Source organism: Lissotriton vulgaris, chromosome 12 (genome assembly GCF_964263255.1).
Source record: "Lissotriton vulgaris chromosome 12, aLisVul1.2, whole genome shotgun sequence".
In the NCBI taxonomy this organism is placed as follows: Eukaryota; Metazoa; Chordata; class Amphibia; order Caudata; family Salamandridae; genus Lissotriton; species Lissotriton vulgaris.
The window spans coordinates 591383248-591411157 of record NC_141700.1 but is presented as its reverse complement, the minus strand read 5'-3'; the positions used below and the strand labels follow the sequence as shown (position 1 = coordinate 591411157).

Sequence of the window (27910 nt, the reverse complement as noted above, 5' to 3'; positions counted from 1 at the left end):
AATACAGGTCTTCTAAGAGGATCATCTCTAGATTCTACATTATTCAAAAGGCTCCAATGCCTCAAAGTCTTCAGTTAAGTCTGGAGCATCCACAATTTCAAACCTTCGTCATTACATGGGCATTGTCTGAGGCGCAGCATTAATATGGACACATACCAACATATTCACTAGTGGATTGTTTATAGTAAATAAAATGTTTAGACTTTTGCCTAGAATTTTCAAGCAGGCTTTGATTTAAGCTAGAGGTAGGTTAAAATTCCCAGAGTTTAACTCTGCTGAATTCCGCAGAGTGTTAGAAAAACACAGGTTTACCCAATAAGTCGCTGGGACCTGGGTGAGTGGGTGATATAAACAAAGTGGTCCCAAGTGCTATAGATAAATATTATCTTAAATGACTTCAAAGAGAGAGTATCACAACATTGTTTTTAATCACAACGTGTACAGTAGAACAAAATTCATAAAATACATCAACAATTCATCACAATAAATGCCCCTAAGGGAATGGGAAGGGAAGGTAGTGAATGAGAAGTGAGGAAACTATACAAACGATAAAACACTGGTCAGTATGACCTCAATAAAAATATACTAATAATTTGTTAAAGTAAACTGAATATAACAATTCATAAAACAATTACTCCAATAAACTCATGCCTCATCAAAACAGAATCATAAATGATATATCAAAAAAGGCTGAGCAAGGAAGTTACATAAAAAAGCAGGCAGAATTTGGCATGTTACACTACCCGTGCTGAATTTTAGCACTGGGAGCTGCTTCTTTCTGCTGCTTGACTAGGGCTTCTACTTGAGCGGCAGCTTTCTCAATGTCAAAAGTTTGCGTCCTGCCCTGACTGCCCGTGTTGAGAAATCTCAGCGGTGCTCTAGCACCCCAAAGTCATCCTGGGGGATGAATATATTTTCGCTCACCAGAAAAAACTCCACCACGCAGTAGTTAGTGGAATTTTGCCACAATTCTTTGTTCCAAGCAGAAATCCAAGTTGTCAAAACTCCATGAACTCCTCTGGCACGTAATTTATTGCCCTATATTTAAATATGGCTCTAAGGTTGTAAGAAGCTGTGCCCATCTCAGAAAAGATGTAGTCCATCTTACAAAACTACACACTGGAGTCCAAAGGGCTTAGAAAAAGTGTCTTTACAGTGCCAAATGTATACCTTTAAATCTCTTGTGAGGTATTTAGGTGGGTAATCTCGTTAAGGTGAATAGAAAATTGTCCACACCTCTAATAATTTCAAGTCCACAGCCCTATTAGACGGTGTCTCAGTGATGTTATGACATCATCATAATGTTATCAATGGCATCATTCAATATGTCATAAATTATGCCATTTAACATGGCATGAGCCATGTAATATGTGAGGGGTACAAGTTATAGTTGGCTCAATAAGCTATAACTGAGCCATTTCATTTTTTTTTGTTTTAAGAAAATAGTTTTGATCATATTTCAAGCTCTAACTAGAAAGTGAATTTAACGTGTGCTTTCAGTGAATTTTTATGCTTTTGAAAATAAAGTTGCACTGTTGTACCATGCCTAACTATAACGTCACTTTAACCTTAGATTTTTTCTGTGAATTTCTAGGGCTTTTTTTTAAACATAAAGTTACTTATTATTACCATAACTAACTACAATGTCCCGTTTATCAGGCAATGTCTGTTAATTTTAAATTATTTTCAAGCAACTCCCTCACTGATCATACCTGAAAGAAAGAAAAATGAGGGTTGGATACAGAGCCTGGCCTCTGCTCAGATCTTGCGCCTAACCCCTGCGGGTACTCAACTGGCATTCATGGCTTTCATCTGTGCTGCCCGAATCTGCAACCAAGAACCCACCGGCATCCAAGCCACACATGGCCTTCTGATATGTTGGGGCACTCCTGCCTATATCCAGTACAAGAGAGAATAAGACAGAGGGGTATTGAGTAAAAACGTAAGAAAAACAGCAGCAGCAGTGGCACTCAAGATCATAGGAGGAAATGACCATAGAGTCTGTCTAGGAAAGAAGCAATATTGACCATTCCTATCACACTGTGAGTTTTCTCCCAGCACTTCGTGGACATTTTGGGAATTTTTAGCCTGGTATTGCCGTAGCTGGTGTGATATCTATCGGCAGAAGACATGCCCAGAGCAATGGCATCAGAGGAGCTGTCCTAGACAGGACAGTCCCTATAAAAAGATTTGAACAGATATCAAGTCCAGGCAAACATGCTCTCAGACAGAGCTATACCTATAAATTAGGTAGGTGGTCCATTGCTACACACCTCTAAATAAGACACAGTCTTTAGGGGTCCAACAGGGTTGCAGACATGTCAAAGTCTTTTTTAAAAAGTCATGAAATTGTGTACAATAACATAAAACTGAATAATTGATTTCCAAATCTCACAAAGAAGCAAGATAAAGAGAGAAAATTAAGAAAAATATGTTTTGAAAGCAAAGCATGACTTGACTTTCCGAACCCAATTTTTTTTTAGCAAATAAAGATGCATTGTAGATGAAAGAAACTGCCATTAAGGAATACAAGTAAGCCGAGTACGAAAGCTGTCTTCTGTTCTGAATTTATATTGAATTCCTTGTATGTAATAATTCTTATGCCAGAAAGATTTGGATAGTAGTGTTCCCTAAAACAAGAGAAACGTCCACACATTCCAGAAACAACTATGTATACGTGTAGTGTCAACAATTGCTTCACGAAGTCTAAATTAGGGTGCTCAGTTTACCCTCAATACACCAACTACCCAGTGGCGTTAGCTGTACACAAAGGGGTCGATTCCGATTCGGGAAAAACCGCTCCGAATAGCCGTTCGGAGCGTTTTTCCTGTACGAATCGTACCCTGCAACGTCCCCCGTACGTACGACGAAGTACGATTCGTACCAGGAGCCGTACTCCGTACGAGTCGTACAAGACACCGTACGACTCTAATCTCCGTACGATTCTCCCTCGGAACCTGCTGTACGCGACATCTGTACGGTTCGCGGCTGGTTTTTACGACCCACCAAGTACGATACGTGTCGGGTACGCACCATACGACCCTTTTCCTACGGGAGCTGAAAACAGCCGTAAAAGCAGAGTTTGTGCCGAAACAGGTACGGAACGGCCCCCCCGGGTACGGTGCGTACCCCCCATGATCGCAGGGGTACGCACCGTACCCCTGCGATCATGGGGTATACGAGCCGTACCCCCATTGTACGATCGGTGTACGAGCCGTACCCCATGTACAATCGGTGTACGAGCCGTACCCCCATTGTACGATCGGTGTACGATCGGTGTACGAGCCGTACCCCATGTACGATGGGGGTACGGCTCGTACATCGATCGTACAATGGGGGTACGGCTCGTACACCGATCGTACATGGGGTACGGCTCGTACACCGATCGTACAATGGGGGTACGGCTCGTACACCGATCGTACAATGGGGGTACGTGCCGTACCTCTGCAATCATGGGGGGTACGCACTGTACGGGGTGTATGTAATCGTGCGCTTTTCCGTACGAATTGCCCTTACCTGACGTGGACCGTACGAATCGCGTCCTGATTCCCCGGTCCGGATCGTGCTCGTCGGGTCGTACGGCGTGTGTACGAGTCGTACGGGTTACAGTCTCAGCCTTGCAATACGTACGGATCGCGACGATTCGGACGGATTCACGGAATGCGGATCATACTACGCGACTCAGACGGACGGGTACGATTCGTAAGGAAAGGGCTACGAATACGAATCGTATGGTGGATTTTTTTACCGGATCGGAATCGAGCCCAAAGTGTACATCTAATATGCACAACATTTTTGGGGGGTTAGAACAGCACACCTCTTGTTATACCATCAAATTTCAATATGTCTACATTAGACCTGAACATATAAACAGTCCCAAACTAAAACAAAAGTTATTTTTTTGTATTTTTATATAAAGGGGTCCAAAACGTGCGATGGTCTTGATATTCTTTTATTCAAAAAACTTCGGCAAGCCGTGTGCTGGGAACTTTGAATGAAGTGCTTTTAATAAAAGAATATTAAGACCATCGCACATTTTGGATCCCTTTATTTAATAACTTTCGTTTTAGTTTGTGACTGTTTATATGTTCAGCTCTAACGTAGACATATTGCAATTTGATGGTATAACTAGAGGTGTGCTGTTCTAACCCCAAAAAAATGTTGTGCATGTAATAAATCTTATAAAAGTATTTTGGAAATCTGTTATGGATCTGGCCTAACTGGAATTACAATAGGTTACTTTGTGCTAGAAGGGTTAGGTGCAAAAACATTAAAATATTAATTCAACACACTGTGGCTTGATAAGGCATTTAGTAAATAGATGTTACAATCTGATCTACATCAAGTTATTAATACTAAACAATTTAATAAAGACAAAATGAAGGACAAATAGCTTTCATGCTTGAGGCCATAAACAAGAGGTACATAATATTAAAATGGGCAAAAAGAATGGTATTGAGATTTAAAAACTACATGACCTGCATGAATGAGATCAAACGTTTTTGTTTTTTTACATTTTACAGCCTTACAATTACTTACAGTCCAACACACACATTCTATTTCTTCCTATTGTGATACAACAACATTTGAATTATTTTACTTCTTGTGCCGCAGTTCAATAATAGAGAATCCACACATAATTCTATTCCTACTGAAATCATAAACACTGGAGTGTCTTACATTTATGAGTGCCTTCCTTTTAGAAGGGAGGCTGACTTTGTTTTTGGATTATTATTGTATTCTGGGGTGCTGCCCAGATTAACCTTCTCTCTTCTTGTTTCTGTTAACTACTAAATATGTAGTATTTGCTGCCTTCTTGGCCTGTCCGGGTCCCCCCGCTAGCTCTTCTTAATAACTCACTCGCTACAGGCCCTGTCCCCGATGCTTTCAAACAAGCAGTTGTTGTACCTATACTCATAAAGCCTGGTGCTGATCCATCTGTCCTGAGCAATTATCAGCCGATCTCCCTCCTCCCCTATTTGGGGAAAGTTTTGGAGACCCATGTCACCCGATACCTCAGCGCTTTCATTGAAAAATCCTCCTTTCTTAACGACCAGCAGGCTGGGTTTAGACCGGCCCACTCAACGGAAGCTGTCATCGTGGCCATAATGGATGCGCTGAGACAAGGTGCCAATAAGAACCTGGCCCAAGCCCTTGTTCTATTTGATCTGTCGGCTGCTTTCGACACGGTCGATCACGCCATCTTGATCGACCGTGTCAGAAACGCGGGCATTCAGGGCTTGGCCTTAACATGGATCAGTTCCTTCTTGCACCAGCGCTCTCAATCGGTTCATCTATCCACCTTCTCTGCCCCCTACTCCTCACTCTCCTGTGGTGTTCCCCAGGGTTCTGGTCTTTCGCCCCTCTTATTTAATCTCTATATGCAACCCCTCTTAGCCTCCCTCCGTCACACCCCTGTCACCATCTTCAACTATGCGGATGACTTACAGTTAATCTTCCCCATCGACTCCTCCCCTTCTTCCTGTACCAACTTCCAATCCACTATGCTTGCGATCTCTGAGTGGATGCATTTTAGCCAGCTGAAGCTCAATCCCAGCAAGACGGAGTTGGTATTGACAGGAGGGTCCTCCAACCCCTGGAGCTCCAGTTTTTGGCCCCAATCTCTTGGCCCCCCACCCTGTCCCGTCAATACCGTGAGGAGCCTTGGCATTATCATCTCTAGTGACTTATCCATGAGACCTCAAATTAACGCCGTCACTTCTGCTTGCTTCTACCATCTGCGCAGAATTTGTAAAATTCGAAGGTTCCTCACTACCGAGGCTCTCACACTTGTCATCATGGCCCTCGTCACCTCCTGTATTGACTATGCCAAATCCCTGTATGTGGGGATCCCTGCCTACCACCTTCATCGGCTTCAGCTGGTGCAAAATCAGGCGGCCAGACTGGTCTTTCAAGAGCCTAAGCACCAACATGTCTCGCCCCTGCTGAGGAGACTGCACTGGCTCCCGGTAGCCTCTCGATGATTTTCAAACTGGGCTGTACTGTTTTTAAGTCACTCCTTGCCCTTGCCCCAGCCTTCACTTCCCTCTGCCTCAAGCGTCACATTCCCCTGAGGAATCTTCGGTCTTCTGATCACAATCTTTTAATCGTCCCCAGGTTCAAACGGAAAAAACATGGTGGCTCCTGTTTTTCCTTTCTTGCCCCCTCAACCTGGAACTCCCTTCCCTCTACTATACGACTCTGTCCCGATTACACCGGCATTCGTAAACTTCTTAAAACCCATCTCTTCCAGCTAGCTTACGAATAAACCTCACTGCCTATCCTCCCCGCTTTGTCTATGAGCGCCATGAAACCGACTGGTGACCGTGCGCGGTAAAAATCCTTTTAACATAACATCATAGGCCAGAAGTGCAGCTAGAGTACCACTATTATTAGGGCAACACTCAGGTAAACAGGGTATATAGCTTTTATTCTTTATAAAAAACACAACAGGGCGCCGGTGCCTAAGTATGTAGATATGCTGTGATATCTTTAGCTTTTTCTTTTAAAAAACATTCTGATATTTCTGGAGAAAATGAAATTATAAGTTGGGTAACCTTCTTTTTAGTGTTTTCCTACATTTTCCTGAACTGAATTACAGAGTGAGGCCAACTGCTGATGGCAGAGAAACAAATGAAAAAGAAACAGAGCAGAGTTGACTACAGATTGGAAACACACAGCAGTGTATTTCAGTTGTTTATAAGAGAGAGGACAGACATAGTCCATGCAGTGAGGTGGGGTATGAACTCTGCAGCACTGAATGGTGAGTGGAAATTACAGTATTTACCAAGAAATGCAGTTGCTCATTCTCCCTGGGTGTAATCTCATCTAGGGTTCAGAAGATTGCTTAGACCAGTTGAAGTGCTGAGTAGCAGTCATGCACCATCTGAATTGATGAAGTTGACCAGTGGTGATGAGAGGTAAAGAGAGTGCAACCCTCAGCGTATGCCATGGGCTTGATGACCCATGTTGCAAATACTGAGGGTTCACATGGTGGCCTGGATGAGTATGAGGCTGAAAAGCATGTGTTGCTGCAGGCTGGACCTATTCTATCTAGAGACTTAAATACTAAATTGTGGCAACAGGTCGGTTGTATTTTGTGAAAGCATAAATGTGACATTGAACAACTGTCTTTCATGTTGTGTTTATTATGATTTCATGAACGCTGCAGATGTACAAACTCTGTCTTTTGCAGGTAGGCCAAGGGGGGTAAAAGCCCATAACTGTTTTTTCTTGTCAACTTCTCTTTGTGTTTTAGAACTGAAGGATTAGGTAGATAAGAGGTAGATAATAAAAGATGCCAAATAGCAGAAGTTGAAACCAGCACCTGTCTTCAGCATTGTAAGAATCTAGTAATGCTTGATAAGATTTCTGTCAATATTTTGCTGCAGCTTAGCTTACACAATCTATTATGTACATGCATTTCTGACCCAGCTATTTTAATATATGTCAATGATGCACCAGCTGAGTCGGGAAGAGTATACTTGGAAGTAGAAATACTTTGTCTCTCTCAGGCTTAAGCTTAAATAGACATTCCTCCATGACTGTGTTTAATTGCGTTCTCTCATTAACAGACTGGTGTACCTAATGTGTGTGCTCACAATTTGGACCCTGGAGGGATTGACAGGTGGTAGAATACAGACAGGCCCATTGAGAAAGGCTTCTGCGGGCAACACAGGGAGAGGTGAGCCAGGGCTAAATGTAAGCTTTGGGTGTGTGTAACAGGTCCTTGTTAGCTCTTGCTGTTGTAGGGTAGCTTAGAGATGTGAGCTTCAGAATGCCCTAGATAACAGAGTCAAGATCTGAATCTCTGGGTTTCTATTCATGGCTGGTGGTGACTTGTGAGCCTCTGAAACAATGGTAATAGTAGAGAAGATCTTCTGGCCTACTTCACCCCTGCCCCCCATCATAGAGTCAACAACACATCTCCCTATGGTGAAATTTGAGCTTATAAATGTAGGCCAGTATTTGGTAATGGCTACAATTTCCTGAAACAAAAGGTATTTCAGATCTGTATGTAGTTATCAATAATGCGGCATTGGAAAGAAGGTTGTATAGCTAGGGAAAGACTGGAACCTCTGAAGTTTAAATTTCACAAGAGTCATTTGCCAGGCAAATCTCCACCCCACCTATGATTCCTTCTGATATAAGTGCTGTAAAAATACATCTGTAACGATGTATGCAATGTTACACAGACACATTCTATTCTTATATATTTACACTGGATCTGTGTTTCCATTCGTTCTCTCACCATACTTTTTGACCTTTACATTTTCCTTGCATCGACTTTCATCCACCTTTCTTTTTGCTTTTAAGTAATCTGTATCTCTCTCTCACTCCCTCTTGATATCTCTTTCTTCACTTTTCTTCATCTCGTGCTGCCACTTATTTTCAAACTTCTTTTCATTCCAATCTCAATGATTCCTTAACTCCATCCTCAGCTCTCGTGTTCTCTCTCTCTCTCTCTCTCTCTCTCTCTCTCTTTATCTATCTATCTATCTATCTACCTATCTATCTATCTATCTATTTATCTATCTATCTATCTATCTATCTATCTATCTATCTATCTATCTATCTATCTATCTATCTATCTATCAATCTGCCCCCACCCTCAGGGCAGTTCCTTCCACTACATGCTGTTAATTTTGTCTCACGCTTGCTTGCAATATACATTCAATCGACTTACTTTGGTTTCTTGTGCAGTGGAATCGTTGTCTGTAAACTTGATTGACATTTCTCGTAGGAGCTGGGATGCCGATCATAATTTTCCAGTGTCTCAGTTGAGGAGGCCTCGAGGCCACATTTCTGCTGGCACCTCAGACCATCTGTCTGTGTACTGTTTCTCTACAGAACAGGACAATGAACATCATATAAATACATTCTGATTCTCCCATAAAGCTCCAAGCCATATTAAGCGCTTTAAAAAGCCAGTTTTTATTTTTGTTTCTCAGAGGTCTTTAACAATATATTTAATCAAGTTTATTGAAGTGTATCATGCAGTAATGCAATGGGAAAATAGGTAACACATATAGCGTGGTGTGGTACTAACTGGTAAAACAAGATAAACATATAATTGAATTGCATCTAAAGGACCCTTTGCAGTGTCATATTACATTACTCTTTATACCCCTCCTCGCTCTCTCTTACCTGTTTGACGCTACTCCTGCCAGCGCCCCGGTCCACCACAGGTTTTCCCGTTTGCTGTGGAGGGCTCAGGCAAACATTTGGTGTTCCCGCTCGGATTGGTCAAAGAGGGTCACGCGGGGCTCCACACTTAGGCACAGCGCTATTTAGTCTGACGGCTTTCTCCACGCTCAGCGGACGCGTGCAGCGGGCGTGCGCCGAAGTTGCGCCTAAGTTAAGCCCGTCTGCGCCCGTCCGCGCTGAGTACGCGCCAGGGGCCAGGCGGGCTGCTCCTCGGTTTAACTTACCGGTAGGTAGATGTCTGTACCCTACTATCACACTTCACTCTTTAAGACCCCCATGCAAATCCTGTCATCACTCTCTCTGTCCTGATGATATTTCTTTTGCTTACGGTTGCAGTTGCAATCTCAGGCCTACCAGAAACTCGCATCCAAAAAAGATGCGGGTGGCTCCCGAGATCCCAAAGTCCTCTCCCCAGACCAACGGAGCAGGTGTCCTTATTAACGTCAGATCCTTGGTCAAAAATAATATTGCCTTTAACGATTTTGTCTCACTCAGGAAGCCTTCCTGGGTTTTTATTATCAAAATCTGGGCCACAGAGACCTCAGGCCCCGACCTGGAAGCTGCCATTCCCACGGGCTATGCCCTGACCAGAATGGACAGAACAGGGCAAAGAGGTGGCAGTTTAGGAATACTTCATAGGGCTTCCTCCAAATGTCGCTTTGATTTTCTTTCCACTCCCTCTGACCCCTTTGAGGCCATGTATTTTTCTATAAACTCCACCTCCACTGTCTGATTCTCGGGTATTCTATGTTACAGGCCCCCGGGCCCCAGACCCTCTTTTATCCAGGATCTGATGAACCTATTGGAACCCTTCATTGATAGGCCTAATTTCACCCTTCTAGGTGATTTTAATTTTCACCTAGAGGATAAGAATTCCAGAGATACCATCTCTCTGGTGGATACCCTGGCCTCATACGGCCTGACCCAGCTCGTGGGCTGCCCCACTCACCTAACAGGCCATACGCTTGATGGCATTTTTTCTAATGACATCAGATTAAAGACAGAAATTCCTATCCCCTTGGCCTGGTCAGACCATTTGGCAGTGCTTTTCGAGCTAAATATCCCTCATAATATTTCGTCCCTACCTGATTCCAAGAAATGGGAACTTAGAAGAAACCTTAGGTAGATTAATAACGAAACCCCTGCCCCATTTATGAATGAACTCAGACCATGCGCACATATGGATATTAACGCTGCAGCAACGGACCTGTCGAGTACCATCTCCAGAGCGGTGGATACCTTGGCCCCCGTTAAGCAACACTACTCTGCTCGAAAGAGTCCCTCTATGCCCTGGTTCTCCGTTGTCTTAGACTGTTGAGGCAGGGCTGCAGAAAACAAGAAAGGCAATGGCATGCCCACCCCGATCCCTCAGGAAAGTTACAACATAAACATCTCCTAAAAGAATATAAGTCAGCGATTATGGAGGATAAAAAGTCTTATTACACTAATCTGACTGCCTCCCTAAAATCAACCAGAGATCTTTTTAAGATCATTGATTCCCTTTCCGTACCCAAGACCACGGACCCCATAGTGGAAACCCAGGAGCTCTGTGATAACATCTCTAACTTTTTTCATCGTAAAATTGCTGATATCTATGAATCCCTTGAACTCCTCAATGCCGAGTTGGCTGCTGGTTCCTCTTCATCTTCTCCTCACGCTACTGATCTTCGGGCTGCGAAGTCTGGGCCTAGCTTTCTTGAGTTTCCCCTGCTCACCTTAGATGGGATTAACCGCCTACTTGATACTACTAAATCAGGCTCTCCTCTGGACCCATGCCCGCTAAAAATCTTGAAGGCCTGCAGGGAGATTGTTGTCCCCCCCTTCTGGAGGTCATGAACTTAGCAAACTCAGAGGGAACCTTCCCCCTTTCTTGGGAAATAGCGGTTGTCAAACCACTCTGGAAAGGGAAGACCACTCGGTCCCCACGAACGTATGGATGGGTACCCCGATCCTCCAGGGAAACCATTTTGGGCGGGGGCGTGGTTCGGCTGGTATGCCCAAAGCGGCGTAGCCGGAGCACGCCCTTCCCACCCAGGAGGGGTTGTCCTAGACACCCACCAGAAGACCGCGCCCCATGGGCGTACCGGAGGAGGGTCCCCGCCCTCCCACAGACGGATAAAAGAGCGGGAATCCGAAGAAGCGTCCTCTTGTTCCAGTGCTCTGAAGGCTGCACCATCTCGTTGCTCGTGAGCCCTCGACGGAACAAGCGGCAATTTTGAGAACTTGTAATCGTGTTTTTTCTCTTTCAGTTATCTAGTTCGAAAGATCTGGGACCTCGTTGATCGACTTAAGAGGAGTTAACGAAGCTATGGCCGGCAAGAAAGCGGGAAAGAGCTCTGAGATGGAGAAGATACTGCGCACCTTGTCGAACCGAATGGCAATCATGGACCGAAAACTCGGTAAAGTTGATTAGATCGGTCGAGGTTTGGCCGAAGTTAAAAAGCAGTTAGCGGCCCAGAACAGCTCCTCAGGCCGCCCTAAGACGGTAATAGGCCCGGCCTTGCCGGGAGTTGTCCCTGGGGTAGGGGGAAGCGTATTAAGAGGAGGGCGGTGTCCGGGGAGGATCCGGTTCCTGGTGTGCCCCCATCCGCCCCTATCGCACCGGCGGACAGCCCGGTACCACGTCCAGATATAGGACTACCAATCCCCATTGTAATAACCCCGGTTAATGATGATCAGATGCCCCCAGAGCTGGCTCTTCAGTTAGCGGCGGTGTTGCCCTGGCTCAAAAAGAAAGCGGGGGGGGGGCAGTGGCAGCGAGGGATCCGGCCGAGGAGGCAAGATTGATAATCGAGCAGTTACGGCAATCGAGAGAAGCCGGGACGGCGAATGTTCCTTCTGTTTCCCCATAGGTGGCGCCAGGAGCAACCACGGTTGGCCGGGAAAAGACAACGGACACGGCGGTTGAACCTGGTAAGAATCCATTGCCGATGGTGGGGGAAAGTTCAGTGCCTTCGCGGCGGGAGAGGGTGGCCCAGCACATCCCAGCAGCTACGAAGGAAATGATATGGGGGGACAAGTATGTGAACATGTTTTCTTTATTGACTGACCATCGCGAGATGGAATATGCAAAAACCCAGAAAGATCTATGGCACCCCAGCGTGTGGCGGGCCAAGATGGCAGAATTTAGGATCGACGAGACCGTAGCGAACTGGGTGAAGGCCTTCTCGATATTTACGGCAGTAATGGGGGAGCGTAAACCTGAAGTGTTGCCCGAGCTATCCTGTTACCAGAATAGGATCATGGATTTTTTTAACATGTACGGGGGGAATGAGTGGAAAGGATATGACATGCAATTCTGAAAGTCTAAAGAATGTGATGTAACCTTGACATGGGACTGCCTCGACACAGTATCTTGGCACAGGCAGCTCTTGCCTGGATCGGCAGGTACGTCCTCGCCTGGCGGGAGCGGGCCTGGGACAGTTCAACAAAGGCCAGCGCAGCCCTTTCGAGCAAGCGCCATTGGGGAGTCACAGCCCAAGACCGGTGGGAATGGGGGCAAGCGCGGGGTCTGTTGGGGCTTCAACACTTGGGCCCTGGGGCTCTGATGGCAAAATCGGACATCGAATCGGCGTTTAGGTTGCTCCCGGTACACCCACGGGACCAGCGCTTGCTAGGATTTACGTTCCAAGCGAAATATTACATGGATAAATGCATGCCTATGGGTTGCTCAATTTCTTGTGCTTATTTTGAAATGTTCAGCTGTTTCTTAGAATGGGCGTTCACTAAGGCTACAGGACATAGAGAAGTGATGCACTATTTAGATGACTTCCTGTTCTTGGGGCCGGCAGGCTAAGCAAACTGTGCACAGGCGCTACAGGATTTCTGCATTCTCATGCAGGAGTTTGGCGTCCCATTGGCACCAGGTAAGACGGAGGGGCCATCTACTTCACTCGAGTTTCTGGGAATTGAGCTCGATTCGGTGGAGGGATGCTTCCGTCTGCCAATGGAGAAGGTGGCCAAGTTCAGGGGATCCTTAACGCAATGCCTAGGCAAAGAGAAAGTGACCCTGCACCAGTTACAACAAACAGTGGGTCAGCTTAACTTTGCCTTGAGAGTAATACCGATGGCTCGCCTATTCTCCCGCTCTATTGCACAAGCTATGGTTGGCCTCAAGGAGGGACACCACCGCACAAGACTGTCGGCAGAGGTTCGCCAGGATATGCGCATTTGGTTGGCATTTCTGGCGGACTTCAACGGTCGAGTATTGTGGAACAAACCTCCAGCTTCATCGGATGAACTGGGTTTGTGGACCGATTCGGCCGGGAGCGTGGGATTTGGCGCCATCTTTGGTAACCAATGGTCGGCGCAAGTATGGCCGACGTGGTGGCACTCCAGTGGCCTGACAGGTAATATTGGGTTCTTGGAGCTGTTCCCCATTTGGGTGGCTCTGTTGGCATGGCCAGACGATTTTAGGGACCGATCAGTAGTGTTTTGGTCGGACAACATGACTGTGGTCGAGTGCATCAATCAGCAAGCGGCCCGCTGCAAGTGGATCTTAAGACTGTTGAAAGAGATTGTGTTACTTTGCATGAGATTGAATGTACAGTTCAGGGCAAAACATGTGTCAGGTGTACTGAATAATGCAGCTGATGCACTCTCTCGTTCATACATGCAGGCTTTCAGGGGCTTTCTGCCATCGGCGGACCTAGTGGCGGCACCCTTCCCCGAAGCACTGTGGCTGATCGGTGCCCCGGATTACAAGACCTCGTGGCAGCCAGCTTAGCGCCCAGGACGAGGAAAGCTTATGAGGGAGCGTTTCGTTCTTACTGCGCCTTTTTAGGCCCGGCAGGGAGACATAGCTGGGGGCAGGAGGAATCTTTCCTGGGGTTCCTAGTAGCACTGCACAGAGAGGGCCGATCAGCCGCAACGGCCAACAGACATAAGGCGGCCATATCATTCATGTCACAGCTCCACGGTGGAAGGGATCCAACAGGTTCCTTTTTAGTCAGAAAGGCGCTTCGCGGCTGGCAACGCCTGGAGGGTCGCAAACAAGATACGAGGCACCCGATTGGTTTAGAAAGATTGTCTCGGCTTTTAGCAAAGCTGGATGAGACATGCTCCTCCCCTTCTGAAACAGTTCTGTTCCGGGCAGCTTTCGCCTTGGCATTTCATGGGGCCATGCGGGTAAGCGAACTCGTGACAAGGAACATGAGAGATATGGAGGGAGGCCTTTGCAGGGATCACGTGCAAATACGGGGTGATTCGATGCTAATCTCAATAGCTAGGTCCAAGACAGACCAGGATGCTGTTGGGGATAGTGTGGTTGTGCAGCGCGCGCAGGGGTGTCCCACTTGTCCGATAAAGTGTGTGGAGGAATACTTGGCACACAGGCCGGCGACATGGGGAGGGAGCTTGCTCAGGCACTAGGATGGCACCCCTCTGACGAGATTTCAGTTTCAGAGGGTGCTAGCACTGACAATCGCCGAGGCGGGCATGGACCCGTGCGATTTCGGGACCCACTCATTTAGAATAGGGGCCGCTACTGAGGCTACGGCTCGGGGTCTGGGTGCAGAAGAGGTGATACAGCTAGGCCGTTGGTCATCGAACTGTTTCAAAAGGTATGTGCGCCTGCACATGTTGTAAAAGACTGATGAAATGCACTCACGCTTGTTGTCTTTTGCTTGAATTACAGTTTCGCGAGTCTGCGACGCGGGGCGGAATCTGGGATCAACCCATCACCGGAGGACCAGCGGTCGAGGAACACCGACTGGAGAGCGAGTGGTATGGGTTGTGGGCCACTCATACGTGAGGCGAGCCGGAGACGTATTCATGGCAGGTGACGCGACTCACGCATCTGGGGAATACGGGTTCAGAGTGACCTTCCATGGGAAAGGAGGCCTCTGTGTTGACCAATTTCAATCATTTATGGAGGGGCTTTTAGGGCGGAAAAGGTCACCGCCATCTATAATCATATACACTTGGGGGGCAATGACTTGGTAAGACTGGGAAGACGAGTGTTAGTGAAACACATTTTGTCGGCAGTCAGCTGGTTGGCTAAGAGGCTCCCGGGTTGTACAATTGCCTGGTCCCACATGATTCCCAGGAGAGTTTGGCGGGGGGGTTTCTCTGTGTCAGCGTTAAACCACTCGGTGAAAAGGGTCAACAATAAAATTGGGAAACTGTTCCGCTCCGCGCATCTCCATAGCATTCCCCATGGGTGTATTCGGGGTGATCACTATTATCTTGATGATGGGGTTCACCTGTCCTGGGCGGGAAATGATTTACTAATAGGAGACTTCATAGCATGGCTAAGGGGTTTGAGCAGGCATGACCTTTAGGAGGTGTGGGGGGGCCGGATAGTCGGTCAACTATCCGGCCTGTGGCGGTAAGGTCATGATCGGTGAACAGTAATTTCAAGGTCCCGAGGGGGGGCGCCACCCAGAATGGATGGGAGCGCCCGGGGGGAGGCGGCCATTGGCCCCTCCCACGGGTAGGCGGCACCCACTACGAATGGGTCACCTAGGAAGAGACGGCTATAGGCCCCTCCCAGGGGGGAGACGGCTAGATGCCCCTCCTACGAATTTCCCGGGGGCCGGATATCCGCGACGGCGGAAGAGAGTGTGGGGAAGTGGGGGAGTCCACGCTGTCCTTCTTACAGATACCTCACACGGGGACTTGGACGACCATTAAGATGGCGTCGAGCGAAAGGGGGCCCCCACGACAAGGGAAGTTACAGTTGGCAACGAGGGTAAAGTCCTCTGCGCATGCGCCACTCACACCGTGAGGGCGGGAGTTTGGTAGAAGGGATCTGACACCGGTTAAGACCTTGCCGTTGGCCCTTAACGTTAGGATGTACAATTTTAATTTAGAAGGTATACATTTTCAGGATGCTAGACTCGGCTAGGAAACCTTTGTATTAGAGAACTGTTAAGGTTAGCCAAAGAATATGTCTTCATCAAAATGTAACGAAAGTAAAATTGTACATAATTCATGAAACGCTTTTAATTTAATGTTTTAAATTTTGTTTCATATTTTAATAAATACGGCCGGGGGGGGTAACTCCCCCCCGCCTTCAAAAAGCTCAAACCAGTGTCTGTCTCCTCCCGTTGGGGAATTGGTGTTGGGAAGGGGTGGCAGGCATCCCGGCCATATGGAAAGGGAAGACCACTCGGTCCCCCCGAACGTATGGATGGGTGCCCCGATCCCCCCGGGAAACCATATTGGGCGGGGGGCGTGGTTCGGCTGGTATGCTCAAAGCGGCATAGCCGGAGCACGCCCTTCCCGCCCAGGAGGGGTTGTCCTAGACACCCACCAGAAGACCGCGCCCCGTGGGCGTACCGGAGGAGGGTCCCCGCCCTCCCACAGACGGATAAAAGAGCGGGAATCCGAAGAAGCGTCCTCTTGTTCCAGTGCTCTGAAGGCTGCACCATCTCGTTGCTCGTGAGCCCTCGACGGAACAAGCGGCAATTTTGACCCACCCACCAGCCCCTATTGCAATGTTTTTTGAATAAAGTGATTCGTTGATGAAATCAGAATGTATTAAAGAGATGCAGTCAAGTTGTTCAGCATTGAATAAATGTGCATAGGCCTTTTTTCCTTTGTAGAAAAGTAAAGGAATGTATCAAGTAAGGTAATTGTCGTGTGCTTTAGGACCTTTTTCCTTTGTAGAAATGAAAAGTTGTTGAATCATCAAGCTGTTTCAGGTTAGGTGGAACTTTCTCCCCTTAGTAGGTAAAACATCTGTCGTATTTATTTTTTGGTCGGGCGGTAAGGTCATGATCGGTGAGCAGTAATTTCAAGGTCCCTAGGGGGGGGCGCCACCCAGAATGGATGGGAGCGCCCGGGGGAAGCGGCCATTGGCCCCTCCCACGGGTAGGCGGCACCCACTATGAATGGGTCGCCTAGGGGGAGACGGCTATAGGCCCCTCCCAGGGGGGAGACGGCTAGATGCCCCTCCTACGAATTTCCCGGGGGCCGGATATCCGCAACGGCGGAAGAGAGTGTGGGGAAGGGGGGGAGTCCACGCTGTCCTTCTTACAGATACCTCACACGGGGACTTGGACGACCATTAAGATGGCGTCGAGCGAAAGGGGGCCCCCACGACAAGGGAAGTTACAGTTGGCAACGAGGGTAAAGTCCTCTGCGCATGCGCCACTCACACCGTGAGGGCGGGAGTTTGGTAGTAGGGATCTGACACCGGTTAAGACCTTGCCCTTAATGTTAGGATGTACAATTTTAATTTAGAATGTATACATTTTCAGGATGCTAGACTCGGCTAGGAAACCTTTGTATTAGAGAACTGTTAAGGTTAGCCAAAGAATATGTCTTCATCAAAATGTAAGGAAAGTAAAATTGTACATAATTCATGAAACGCTTTTAATTTAATGTTTTAAATTTTGTTTCATATTTTAATAAATACGGCCGGGGGAGGTAACTCCCCCCCGCCTTCCAAAAGCTCAAACCAGTGTCTGTCTCCTCCCCTTGGGGAATTGGTGTTGGGAGGGGGTGGCGGGCATCCCGGCCATATTGAAGAAGGCCTCTCTGGACCCCGGGGTCTTGAAGAACTTTCGTCCAATCTCTCTGTTGCCGGCGCCCGCCAAAATTCTGGAAACTCATCTTAATCGTCATCTTACAGCGTTTCTGGAAGATTACAATCTCTTGGATGTCTCGCAACACGGCTTTCGAAGTGCTCATAGCACTGAGACTGCCCTCACTGTGGTTGTCAATAACATCCGTGCCACAGTTGAAAGGGGCCACACTACTCTTCTGGTCCCTCTCGACCTTACGGCGGCCTTCGACACCCTGTCCCCCTCGGTCTTGGTTTCCAGGCTGGGGGAGATAGGGGTTGGAGGTTTGGCACTTAGCCTCCTGGCTTCTTTTCTCCATCAAAGGGAACAAAGAGTTAAGCTGGGCGAGTTTCTGCCTCCCCCCAAGCCTGTGCAATGTGGGGTCCCCCAGGGTTCTTCTTTAAGTCCCCTACTGTTTAATATCTATGTGACCCCACTTGCCAAGGTTGTGAGATCCTTTGGGTTTGAGGTGTTGTCTTACGCCGACAACACCCAAATTATGGTCTCGCTCACCCAGTCGGTGAATGACTCCGTCTTAAAGTTCAGATCCTGCATGGAAGCTGTTTCCCAATGGTTGGTTCGGAACTTTTTGAAACTTAACGGGGAAAAGACGGAGGTCCTGATCTTTGGGGGCAATCAGGACATCTGGTCTAACGACTGATGACCGGCCTCCCTTGGGGACTGTCCTGCTCCCTCCTACTCGGCCAGAAATCTAGGGGTCCTGATAGACACATTGCTCTCCTTTGACCTCCAGGTCAGCAGGACGGTGTCCAGCTGCTGCGGTGTTATCAGGATCCTCAGAAAGATTGTATCCTACCTCTCCCCTGCTGCCCGGAAGCAAGCCACAGTTGCTCTTGTCTCTTCGAGACTGGACTATTGTAACGCCTTGTACGGGGGCATTATTAAGAGGGCGATCCACCGTCTCCAGATGGTGCAAAACGCGGTGGCCAGGATTGTTCTGGATCTTCCCCGGCTTTCATCAGTATCTCTGGCCAGGTAAAAACCTCCACTGGCTCCCCATTCAGTTTAGGATATCCTTCAAACTTCTCTGTCTTGCCCATGGGGCCTTTTATGGCTCGGGTTCTGAAGGTATCAGGTCCCTTCTTCATCCCTATAGCCCTAGTAGAGTCCTTCGCTCCTCCTCTAAAAATCTTTTTCTGGTTCCCAGGGTTGCCAAAGCCATATGGGGAGGCCGTGCCTTTTCCACTCTGGCACCCAAGCTCTGGAACTCCCTCCCTCCAGAATTGGTAGGCCAACCATAAACAATTAAAAACCTGGCTCTTTTTGGAGGCATACCCGTAGTTCTTGAATCCGGTGATGTGAGATTATCTGTCTGTCTGTCTGCCCATCTTGTTATGGCTGGCGCCTTGATGCCCTTGGGATAAGTTGCGCATTATAAGTTCGGCTTCATTCATTCATTACATTTTAAAGTTTAAACAATTTAGCACTGCCTGCATGTAATTGCCTCCCTTATATCTTTCCCCATCAAAGGTGTTATTCTAAACTGTCAGTCATGAATGATTTTAGAGGTTTAGTATGGATCAGTGACTTCTTCGAAACAAAATTCTGCAGCTTGAAAACTTCTGGACCAGTGGCAGCTGGTGGCTTTAGAAAGTGATGGGGAGTAAAAGTTGTAACATAAACTGCATCAGACTCTGGGGGTGGGTGAATCACTGAAGTTTGCATTCAAATGCCTGGCTCTAGCTCAGTTGAAACCCTAAACGAGACAAATATTCAGGTGGCTTCTGCTTGCCACCTGCTCATTAACCTCATAGGGCAAGAATGGAAGTCAAAGTAGCGATCTTTGTTGTGAGATAGACAGAGATATCAATGAGTTGACTGAATTGCACAATGTGAACTAAGAAATCCTTGATCTATTTTGGTTTCCCCATTTGACCAAATTGTGTCAACAAGGCAATTGATTTATTTCCCTTTTTTTCTTTGATTCATATTAATGTGCCTTGCAAAAAAAGTAGTTCAAGTAGCTTGCTGTACAAACACCTCTTGTGTTTGACTTAATGGGCTACACTGTTGCTCGATATATAATAACCTAGGCCACATAGAGGGACTAAAGAATTACTTGCCCATTGTTTTACTAATAACATCTGCATCGGGGTGCAGGAGTAGAGGAGAGCATGCCTTTTGTTAACCTGCCTCGTTTAAGGAATTCCACTTTCAGCAATCTGGTGAAATGTGTCTGCATGTTAAAGTAACATATTTTTGAACTTCGAAGAGACTTTTTTTAACTCTGTTTGCTGTACTATTTATATGTCAAACATTTTTGTAGCTCGGATCATGCATGGGCTCTTAAGGCCATGCCAGACCATTGGCACGACTATCCCTGTTAATTTGTGAGGTCACTAATGCTTACTGTTGGCAGACACACACACATACTGCACTCCTGTGAGTGTGACTTTTTCTCATGATGCAAATTAACACAAATGGAGATTCGCTCACAGAGTTTTACTCACATACACACTAACCCTGGACAAAGCACTAAGCTACGCTCGCGTAGTTTGTGAAGTTTCTGCTACTTTGCACTATGTGAATTGCACTTAGCACAGTGCAAACACGCGTAGCGTAGTGCAGCAGTCATTTTTTGCTTGCTCGTGGTCCTCAACGTCAAGTTGGCCACCTCGAGCAAGCAAAATTACAACCAGGCAAGACTTTTTCCTCGTTCGCGATCAACAACATCAAGTTGCCGATCGCGAGCGTGGCAAATAAACCTCCTGGCAAGATTCTCAATGCGGGGAGGTCAGGTTTCTCATTGCGAGTGGTCGCGTATGCTCACGGCCGCTCGCGATGAGAAACTACCAGTCAGCATTGAGAAAGCTGCCCCTCGAGTAAAAATCTACTTGAGCGGTAGAAAACTACAGCTCGCACTGTGCAAGATGCCGTTTTCAATGATTGCATAGTGCCGGATGCTTGTCCGCACTGTGCAATCATTGAAAACGGCATCTTGAACAGTGCGTTCAGGCTACTACGCAGTTCGCGTAGTGCGAAGTGCACTTCGGGTAGCTACGCGTAGCGCTACTTCGCGAACTATGCCCAGGGTTAATACACACAAGACGAACGTTCACAAGTACACAGACACATCAGCGTGAGACGACCACCATTACTCAGCTGCAACTAGGGTCTCTGATCCCAAATGGGGATATGAACGCAATGCCAGGGGTGACAGTGCTCTGTGACTACAGCAGCTCCGAGCTCTGTCACCCCTGGCGCAGCACTTCATGCTGTAGTCATTTAGAAGTAGAGAGCATGGTAGAGGACAGTAATCGATGGGTGGCTGGTACACATAAATACCAGATTTAAACCGCATGGCGCAAACAAGATCATGAGAATGAGCACTCACCACCATCATAAGGAGTGACTCCATCAGCCTAGAATAGATAGACATGTTCTGCCCATGCAAGAAAACATTATCAGGCCAGCAGATTCTGCAGACAGTAGCTCCTCTCTATTCCCTCATAACTTTAATGGCCACCACAACATTTTTGTTCATGGTGCCGCCAGGCAATCAGAGTGCTCACACCAGGGGGAGCATCACTCCAGCAGGATTGAGATGGCCCAAGGGGAAAAAATACTAAGCCAGTCAAAATGCTCTATTGTTTGAAGTTGTGCTTCCAGGACTCTCACAAGAGTCCCTCAACCCAATCTCAATACGAAATACAAATATTTTTGTTCCTTAATATCTCGAAACCTATGAATGAATTTGCACCAAATCACATAAAGCACGCTTTTTGGGCCAAGATCTAGTTTCCTGACAAATTTGGTGTAACTTCATTTAGCAGGTTTTGTGTCAGTGCTTCTTAAATACGTCTGTGGAAAATAAATGGGGATTTTGTATTTTGGGTCCCTCCACAGGAGCCAAAGGCTATTAAAGGACCATCTGGATGTTTCTGATAAATTGTTAGATGACAGCCTCTGAGAGATATTTTGAGGGTACTGAGAGGATGAGGAATACTGAAACTGAAGTCTGCTGACATTTAAGAACTAATAGAGGTGTTTAAAGCAGGCCCTTTACCGAGGGAAGTGTAACAGGCAGAATATTTTTTTACAGATTCCGAAAGTCTGATGGTCCTAGGTCTGTGATTAACTCCCAGATTTGGAAACTCAGCAAGAAATTAACACATGTAACACCTCCCTTTCATCCAGCTTTTGGACCATGCTTCCAAGGAATGTGCTATAAAGAACACATGTTGTTTGAAAAAATTATCAATTCTCTAGGCTCTGCTGAAGCCTGGGTGCATTCAGTTTTACATCTACCTACAGTATTATGTGGCAACCCTGCTTTGTGGAAGTTTCATAGCTACATAACTTCCTAAGGAAGTTGTCTATTTCAATTTGACTTTGTGTGTTGTTTTAAACACATCCATTACTGAAACACATCTGTTGACCTGTTTGAAAATGAAGAAACATACACTAACCGTTAGTGGTTCACACCTATACTTGCCAAGTGGTAACATTCCATCAGTGGCACCTTCAGCTAGCCCTTATTTTCATTCACCAAAAAAACTGTCCACACTACAAATGTATCTGGCCATGCTTACAGCAATAAAAGTGAAATTAAATATTTTCAGAATGTAGTTGGTGGAAAGCAAGGACTAGTTTAATTGACATTTCACCTGATATGTCTCTTCAGGATGTTCACTGCAAACTTCCTTCACACGTCTAGATATATCAGTTTGTTTTTTGTATTTACAGTACTTTAACAAGTTGGGAGTAACCAGGTAAAACTAAGTACTGCAAAAGAATACTGCTTCAATTGCTGGAGACCTAAAATGCCAGATTCAAGCCTGTTGCATCCATAAGTTTTAGCAAAATTGCTGCCTTATTTACTAGGAACTGCTCTTCGGAATCAGATGGGCACATTAGTCAGACTATAAGGTGGCTAGTCTAGTCTAAGTTAATGACACTTGGCAGTTTTTTTTTAAGATCCTGATATACTTATTACCACACAGACTCAGAGAGTGTTTTCTCCACTCTCAGTCTGTCATAAAGCAGTTTGTAGCTTGCTTTTCCACATAGAAGCTTTTCTGGAATTGGCAGATGTACAATGTTGTAGTAAAGCGTGGGCTTCCTAACCTACAGCCATTTCGGCACAGTGGTAGGGTGGTATATAAATGACAATTCCTTTCTTTGTTTATTTTTAGGATAACTTTTTAAGGTAAAGTAATATGTAGCGGTATAATTTTGAATATCTTGAATGTAAAGGCAGCACTTAGAGTTTGATTAGGATTCTCTGTGTTCTTTGATAGGCCTTTATAATATTTAATGTTGAAAAGACTCTATCATTATGTAAGCAAACATTGGCATGCACATATTGTAACGAACTGTCAGAAGTGGTAGATCAGCAGCAATCAAGCACAAATATGGTAAGATATGCATTCCTTCTTTATTCCAACCAAGTCATGATATGATTGGCAAAAGATGTGTTAAAAAATGAAACAGAGTGACCAAACGACATCTTGCTGTACAACAGACCATATCAATTAAGAGACTTTAAAAATCTGTGGAGCAAAATAGTGTCCTTATTCAAAATAAGAAGAATAAGAGAAATCTGAAAATGTACAGCAAAGAGTGTGAGACCAATAATGCAAACAACTTAAAGAATTGCGTTTAGGTAGACCAAGCAAGCATTCAATGATTTCTGCAGACCTTATTGAAGTTGACACTGAACTTTGGACTCTTGCTGTTCACTGTACCATGACATCGTATAATACATGATTATCATGGTCAGAATATGTCTGCCATAAATATTGTGCCCTAGATACATAAACGAACATCTACACCAAATAAAATATTGTTTTTGTAAATGATGTCTATGGTACAACATTTATGTCAGACAGTGCTACTGTACACATCATTTGACATCTAACCAATGACAATTACTTTTAAATGCATGTATTTTTTCAAAATATTTATCAGTGTGAAAGATTCAAGAATAAACCATTGACAACAACCAATTTGAGAGAGCTCTAGTTCTTTCAAGAGACCCAGAAGTTGTCATGCTGTTTAATCATAGTCCTTGTATATTCTGTGTTATATTTAGGAGACTAAGGCAACAAGATTGAAGTGAGGTTCATTAGGGCCACCCACAAAAGCTTCCATTCTACAAGTTCATGTTTAAACTTGACATCATTTTAGACAGCGACTTTTAACATACTTTGCACATAGATGATAACGTACTCAAAAACTGTTCTGCTTGCAGCACACTTTTCTTCTTGATGATTTTTTCACGACACTGTGACTCCTGTTTAAGGAAAATGTACACTGAGCACATTGCCCTTGTATTTTGTTGTCTGTTTGGAGACAAGTTTGAATTGGAAAGACCAATAATAACATTATCAATGGACCTCAGGCACAGTGCAAATTGAACCGGTTTTGATGATATAAACTGCTTCTAAACGTTGGCTCATCACAGGAGCACTCCCATGGATTATCCTGGTCTTTACCTGTGACTGATTGTTAGCTCTGCTGACTTCCATCACTATCCTGCAAAGGACGGTTACCTGTTCTGCATCAAGCCGGCTTTCTGTATATCACACATACACGTAAACAGGGAGTTAGGTTGCTCTAGAGATCTGGCAGAATGCCCTTCTGGCTATACTCCCTCTATAGTTTAGTTAGTGATATGTAGAGTTATCATTATGAAACATATTCAGATATTCCTATAACCACTGTAACATTATAACAGTTGAATTATTTATCTTCTTCAGCATTCTTGTAATGCTGGTAACAATGCTTTGTTTCCTTCTAATACTATTTGTGGCTCATGTATTTTACACAAAAATCCAATTGCTTTAATGAATGTTTAAAATGCCAATGTGTGTATTTCTTGTGTCTCCCTTTGGGCATGCCTAAGGTAACCACAAAAGATCTGTTTTCACAACTTCCTTGGAGGAGTCAGAGTGGCCATGTTCTGAGATTGAAGACACCGTCTGGTACCCTGTCAGGTTTAGGGGTCCACATGGCACACTGTGGGCTAGCCAGGAATTGGGCCAACATATTCTGGTTACAAACATGATCTCAGTCCCCATATTTTGACGCATATGTTGCCCAAATGCAAAGTCTTACTCGATTGGTAGGAACCGTACGACAAGAGAGTTGGTATTTTTTATCCTATGAAACCATTTGGAAATAAGCCATTACATTCAATTGTGTTTTTACAACTATGTAGTGCTGACATATGCCACTGTTTACCAGATTTGAATGAAGAGCGTGCTTGATTATGTCAGCAAAGTCCATGACTACACACATGTCTAGCTGCTCCAGGATAATATGTGATTTGCTTCCGCCACACTCTCACCACCAATGCCAGCTACAACTTCGCCTAGTACATGGTATTAAACTAAGCTCCGGCTCAATAGTCAGTTACAGATACTGAATCATACTCATACTGCTAAATATGCATTTAAGTGGTAACAGCCAGTAAGTAGTTGCTAGGAACAGATGTACATGAGAATCTATTAAAAAATTATTTTTGTTTCATGCATATTTGCGGGGTACCACCATTCAAAAACAGAAACCTTATAGATCTGCTTTCACATACTTCTCAGATGTACTGCTTTGCATGTTCATTTTTCGTTAAACTACATATATGATTAGTTTAATGAGAATGGTGCAAAATGTCTATAAATATTTTTGTCACACTTATCATTATTTCTTATAAATCCCACCTTAACTTCCATAGTTGACAACATATAAGTGCAGTAAATGTTAACTTACGTAAGTGAGACCATTTACATTGTTTTCTGTCTTCCTTGAGTTAATGGATCCATAATGTTTGGATAATTGTGCTTCATCGTTCCTGAACATTTTCCGTTAACAATTCAGAATATCTGTGATCTGTGTTTCTAGAATGAATAAAAGACCATGTTGGGAAAATAAATCAAATCATTGCAGGTTTTATAATGAATGGAGTGAATATTAAAGATTTTTGGGGCAGATGTATCCAACAATTTTTTTGTCGCAAAAGCTGCGGTTCGCTAAAAAGCAGCGTTTGCGACAAAAAATAGGAAAATGCTATGTATCATTTAAAACGCATTGCAATATTAAGGAATCGTAAATTTTGCGATTCCTTAATATTGCGTAAGCATTTAAGGAATCGCAAATTGCGATTCCTTAAATGCTATGTAAGAAGCAATCAAGTTTTGCAAATTCACACTAAGAAATCGCAAATTACCACCAACTTGTAGTTGGTGGTAATTTGCAAATTCTTTTACAAATGCACTTTTTGGCATTTGTAAAGGTGCCATGTGGCACTCATACATGCCCTTATTTGTAATTTGTAATTTGTAATTTGTTTGTATAGCGCTAGAATCGACCCCCAAAGGGGTATCTCTGCGCTTTCGATACCATGTGGGAGGTAGCTATATATTATGGGAGAGAGGAAGGAAAAGCAGCTCAGACAAGACGGAATAGGAAAGTCTTGGGCATTTTCCTGAACTGTAGGTGTTCCTCGTAGTGTCTCAAGTGCAGTGGGAGTTCGTTCCACATGCAGGGGCCGCAGTAAGACAGAGCTTTTTCACCTTGTCTGGCCTTTCTGATTCGTGGTATAGCCAGAATGTGCTTGGCTCCTGAGCGAAGAGATCTGCCGGGGGTGTATGGCACAAATTTCTCAACAAGATATGAGTGGCCCAGATTGACCAAAACCTTGTGGGCAATGCAACATGTTTTGAACTGAATACGTTGGCGGATAGGGAGCCAATGTAATTGAAACAGTAGAGGGTGGGAGGGGGTTCGGGGGGGAACACGAAGCACCAACCGGGCCGCCGTATTCTGCACCACCTGCAATCTATTGAGGGGAGCCTCATTGGTTGATAGCAGCAAGCCATTGCAATAGCCCAGGCGGCTTAGGACCGTCGCCTGAACTATGGTTTTCATCACGGAGTCTGGTAGTAGAGGGAAGATTCGACGCAGCATGCCAATAACATGAAAGCAAAAGCCAGCAACTAGATTAACATGGTCTTTCATACTGAGATCGCTATCAAGGCGAATCCCCAGATTTTTGACCGACAGTTTAGGCAGAGTTAGAGGTCCTAAATCTGTTGGCCACCAATCCGGTGTCCACAGGAGGGGGGCTTCTCCCATAAGCATGAGCTCCGTTTTCTCTACATTGCACTGGAGAAAATTACTCCACATCCAGTGCGAGATGGCCCTCATTCCCTTGGAGAAAGCCAGTTGGACCTCGGCTGTGAATTTGCCAAAAGGAAAAAGAAGTTGAGTATCAGCTGCATAAGAAATGGGGATGAACCCAAATGATCTTATAAGGTTGGCCAAGGGAGCAACATAAATGTTGAAAAGAGTAGGGCTCAGATAGGAGCCCTCAGGTACTCCCTTGGTCATACCCAGAGGCTCAGACTGGTATGGTCCAAGTTTAACAGTTTGGAAGCGATCTGTTAGGAAACTCTTCATCCATGCTAGTGCTGAATCTCTCAGTCCAACTTCCTCCAGTCTTCTTAGCAAGATATCATGGGAAATCGTGTTGAACGCCGCAGAAAGGTCCAACAGCACCAGAATCGCCAAATGACCCTTGTCTAGGGCCATTCTGATGTTATTGGTTACTATAAGTAACGCTGATTCGGTGCTGTGTCTGGGCCTGAACCCGGACTGAGAATGATCTAGGCATCCAGATAGTTCGACGTGGTTGGACAGATGTGTGTTCTCATGTTTCTCCATAATTTTGCTCCAGAAAGGGAGGAGAGAGATGGGACGGAGTGGAATAAATGTGAAGTTATTCTCAATTTGCGATTTGCAATTTGCTAATCGCAAATTGAGAATAATTTCAAGGGTGCAAGGGTGTCTTAAGGACACCCTGCTGCACCCCTGAAATTTACATGTGTGCGCATATGGCGCACATACATGCCCTAAGGGCATGTATAAGTGCCACACAGCACCTTTAACAAATGCCAAAAAGTACATTTGTAAAAAAAATTGCAAATTACCACCATCTACAAGTTGGTGGTAATTTTCGATTTTTTAGTGTGAATTCGCAAAACTTGATTGCTTCTTACATAGTATTTAAGGAATCGCAATTTGCGATTCCTTAAATGCTTACGCAATATTAAGGAATCACAAAATTTCCGATTCCTTAATATTGCGATGCATTTTAAATAATACATAGCATTTTCCTATTTTTTTGTCGCAAAGGCTGCTTTTTAGCGAATCGTAGCGTTTGCAACAAAAAA

At 45.3% G+C, this 27910-nt stretch overlaps 1 protein-coding gene across 1 annotated transcript in view; it reads right to left on the bottom strand.

The window, feature by feature from the left end:
* LOC147677797 (ATP-binding cassette sub-family C member 12-like) overlaps nucleotides 1-27269 on the bottom strand; it is a 1863878-nt gene extending 1836609 nt beyond the window's left edge. The window contains exons 1-3 of the mRNA XM_086945587.1: nucleotides 27071-27269; nucleotides 24176-24255; nucleotides 8687-8844 (exon numbers count right to left, since the gene is read on the bottom strand). Coding sequence (XP_086801713.1) covers nucleotides 8687-8844; nucleotides 24176-24255; nucleotides 27071-27269 — 437 coding nt within the window. The remainder of the gene's footprint in view (nucleotides 1-8686; nucleotides 8845-24175; nucleotides 24256-27070) is intronic.
* Between the last annotated feature and the right edge of the window lie 641 nt (nucleotides 27270-27910).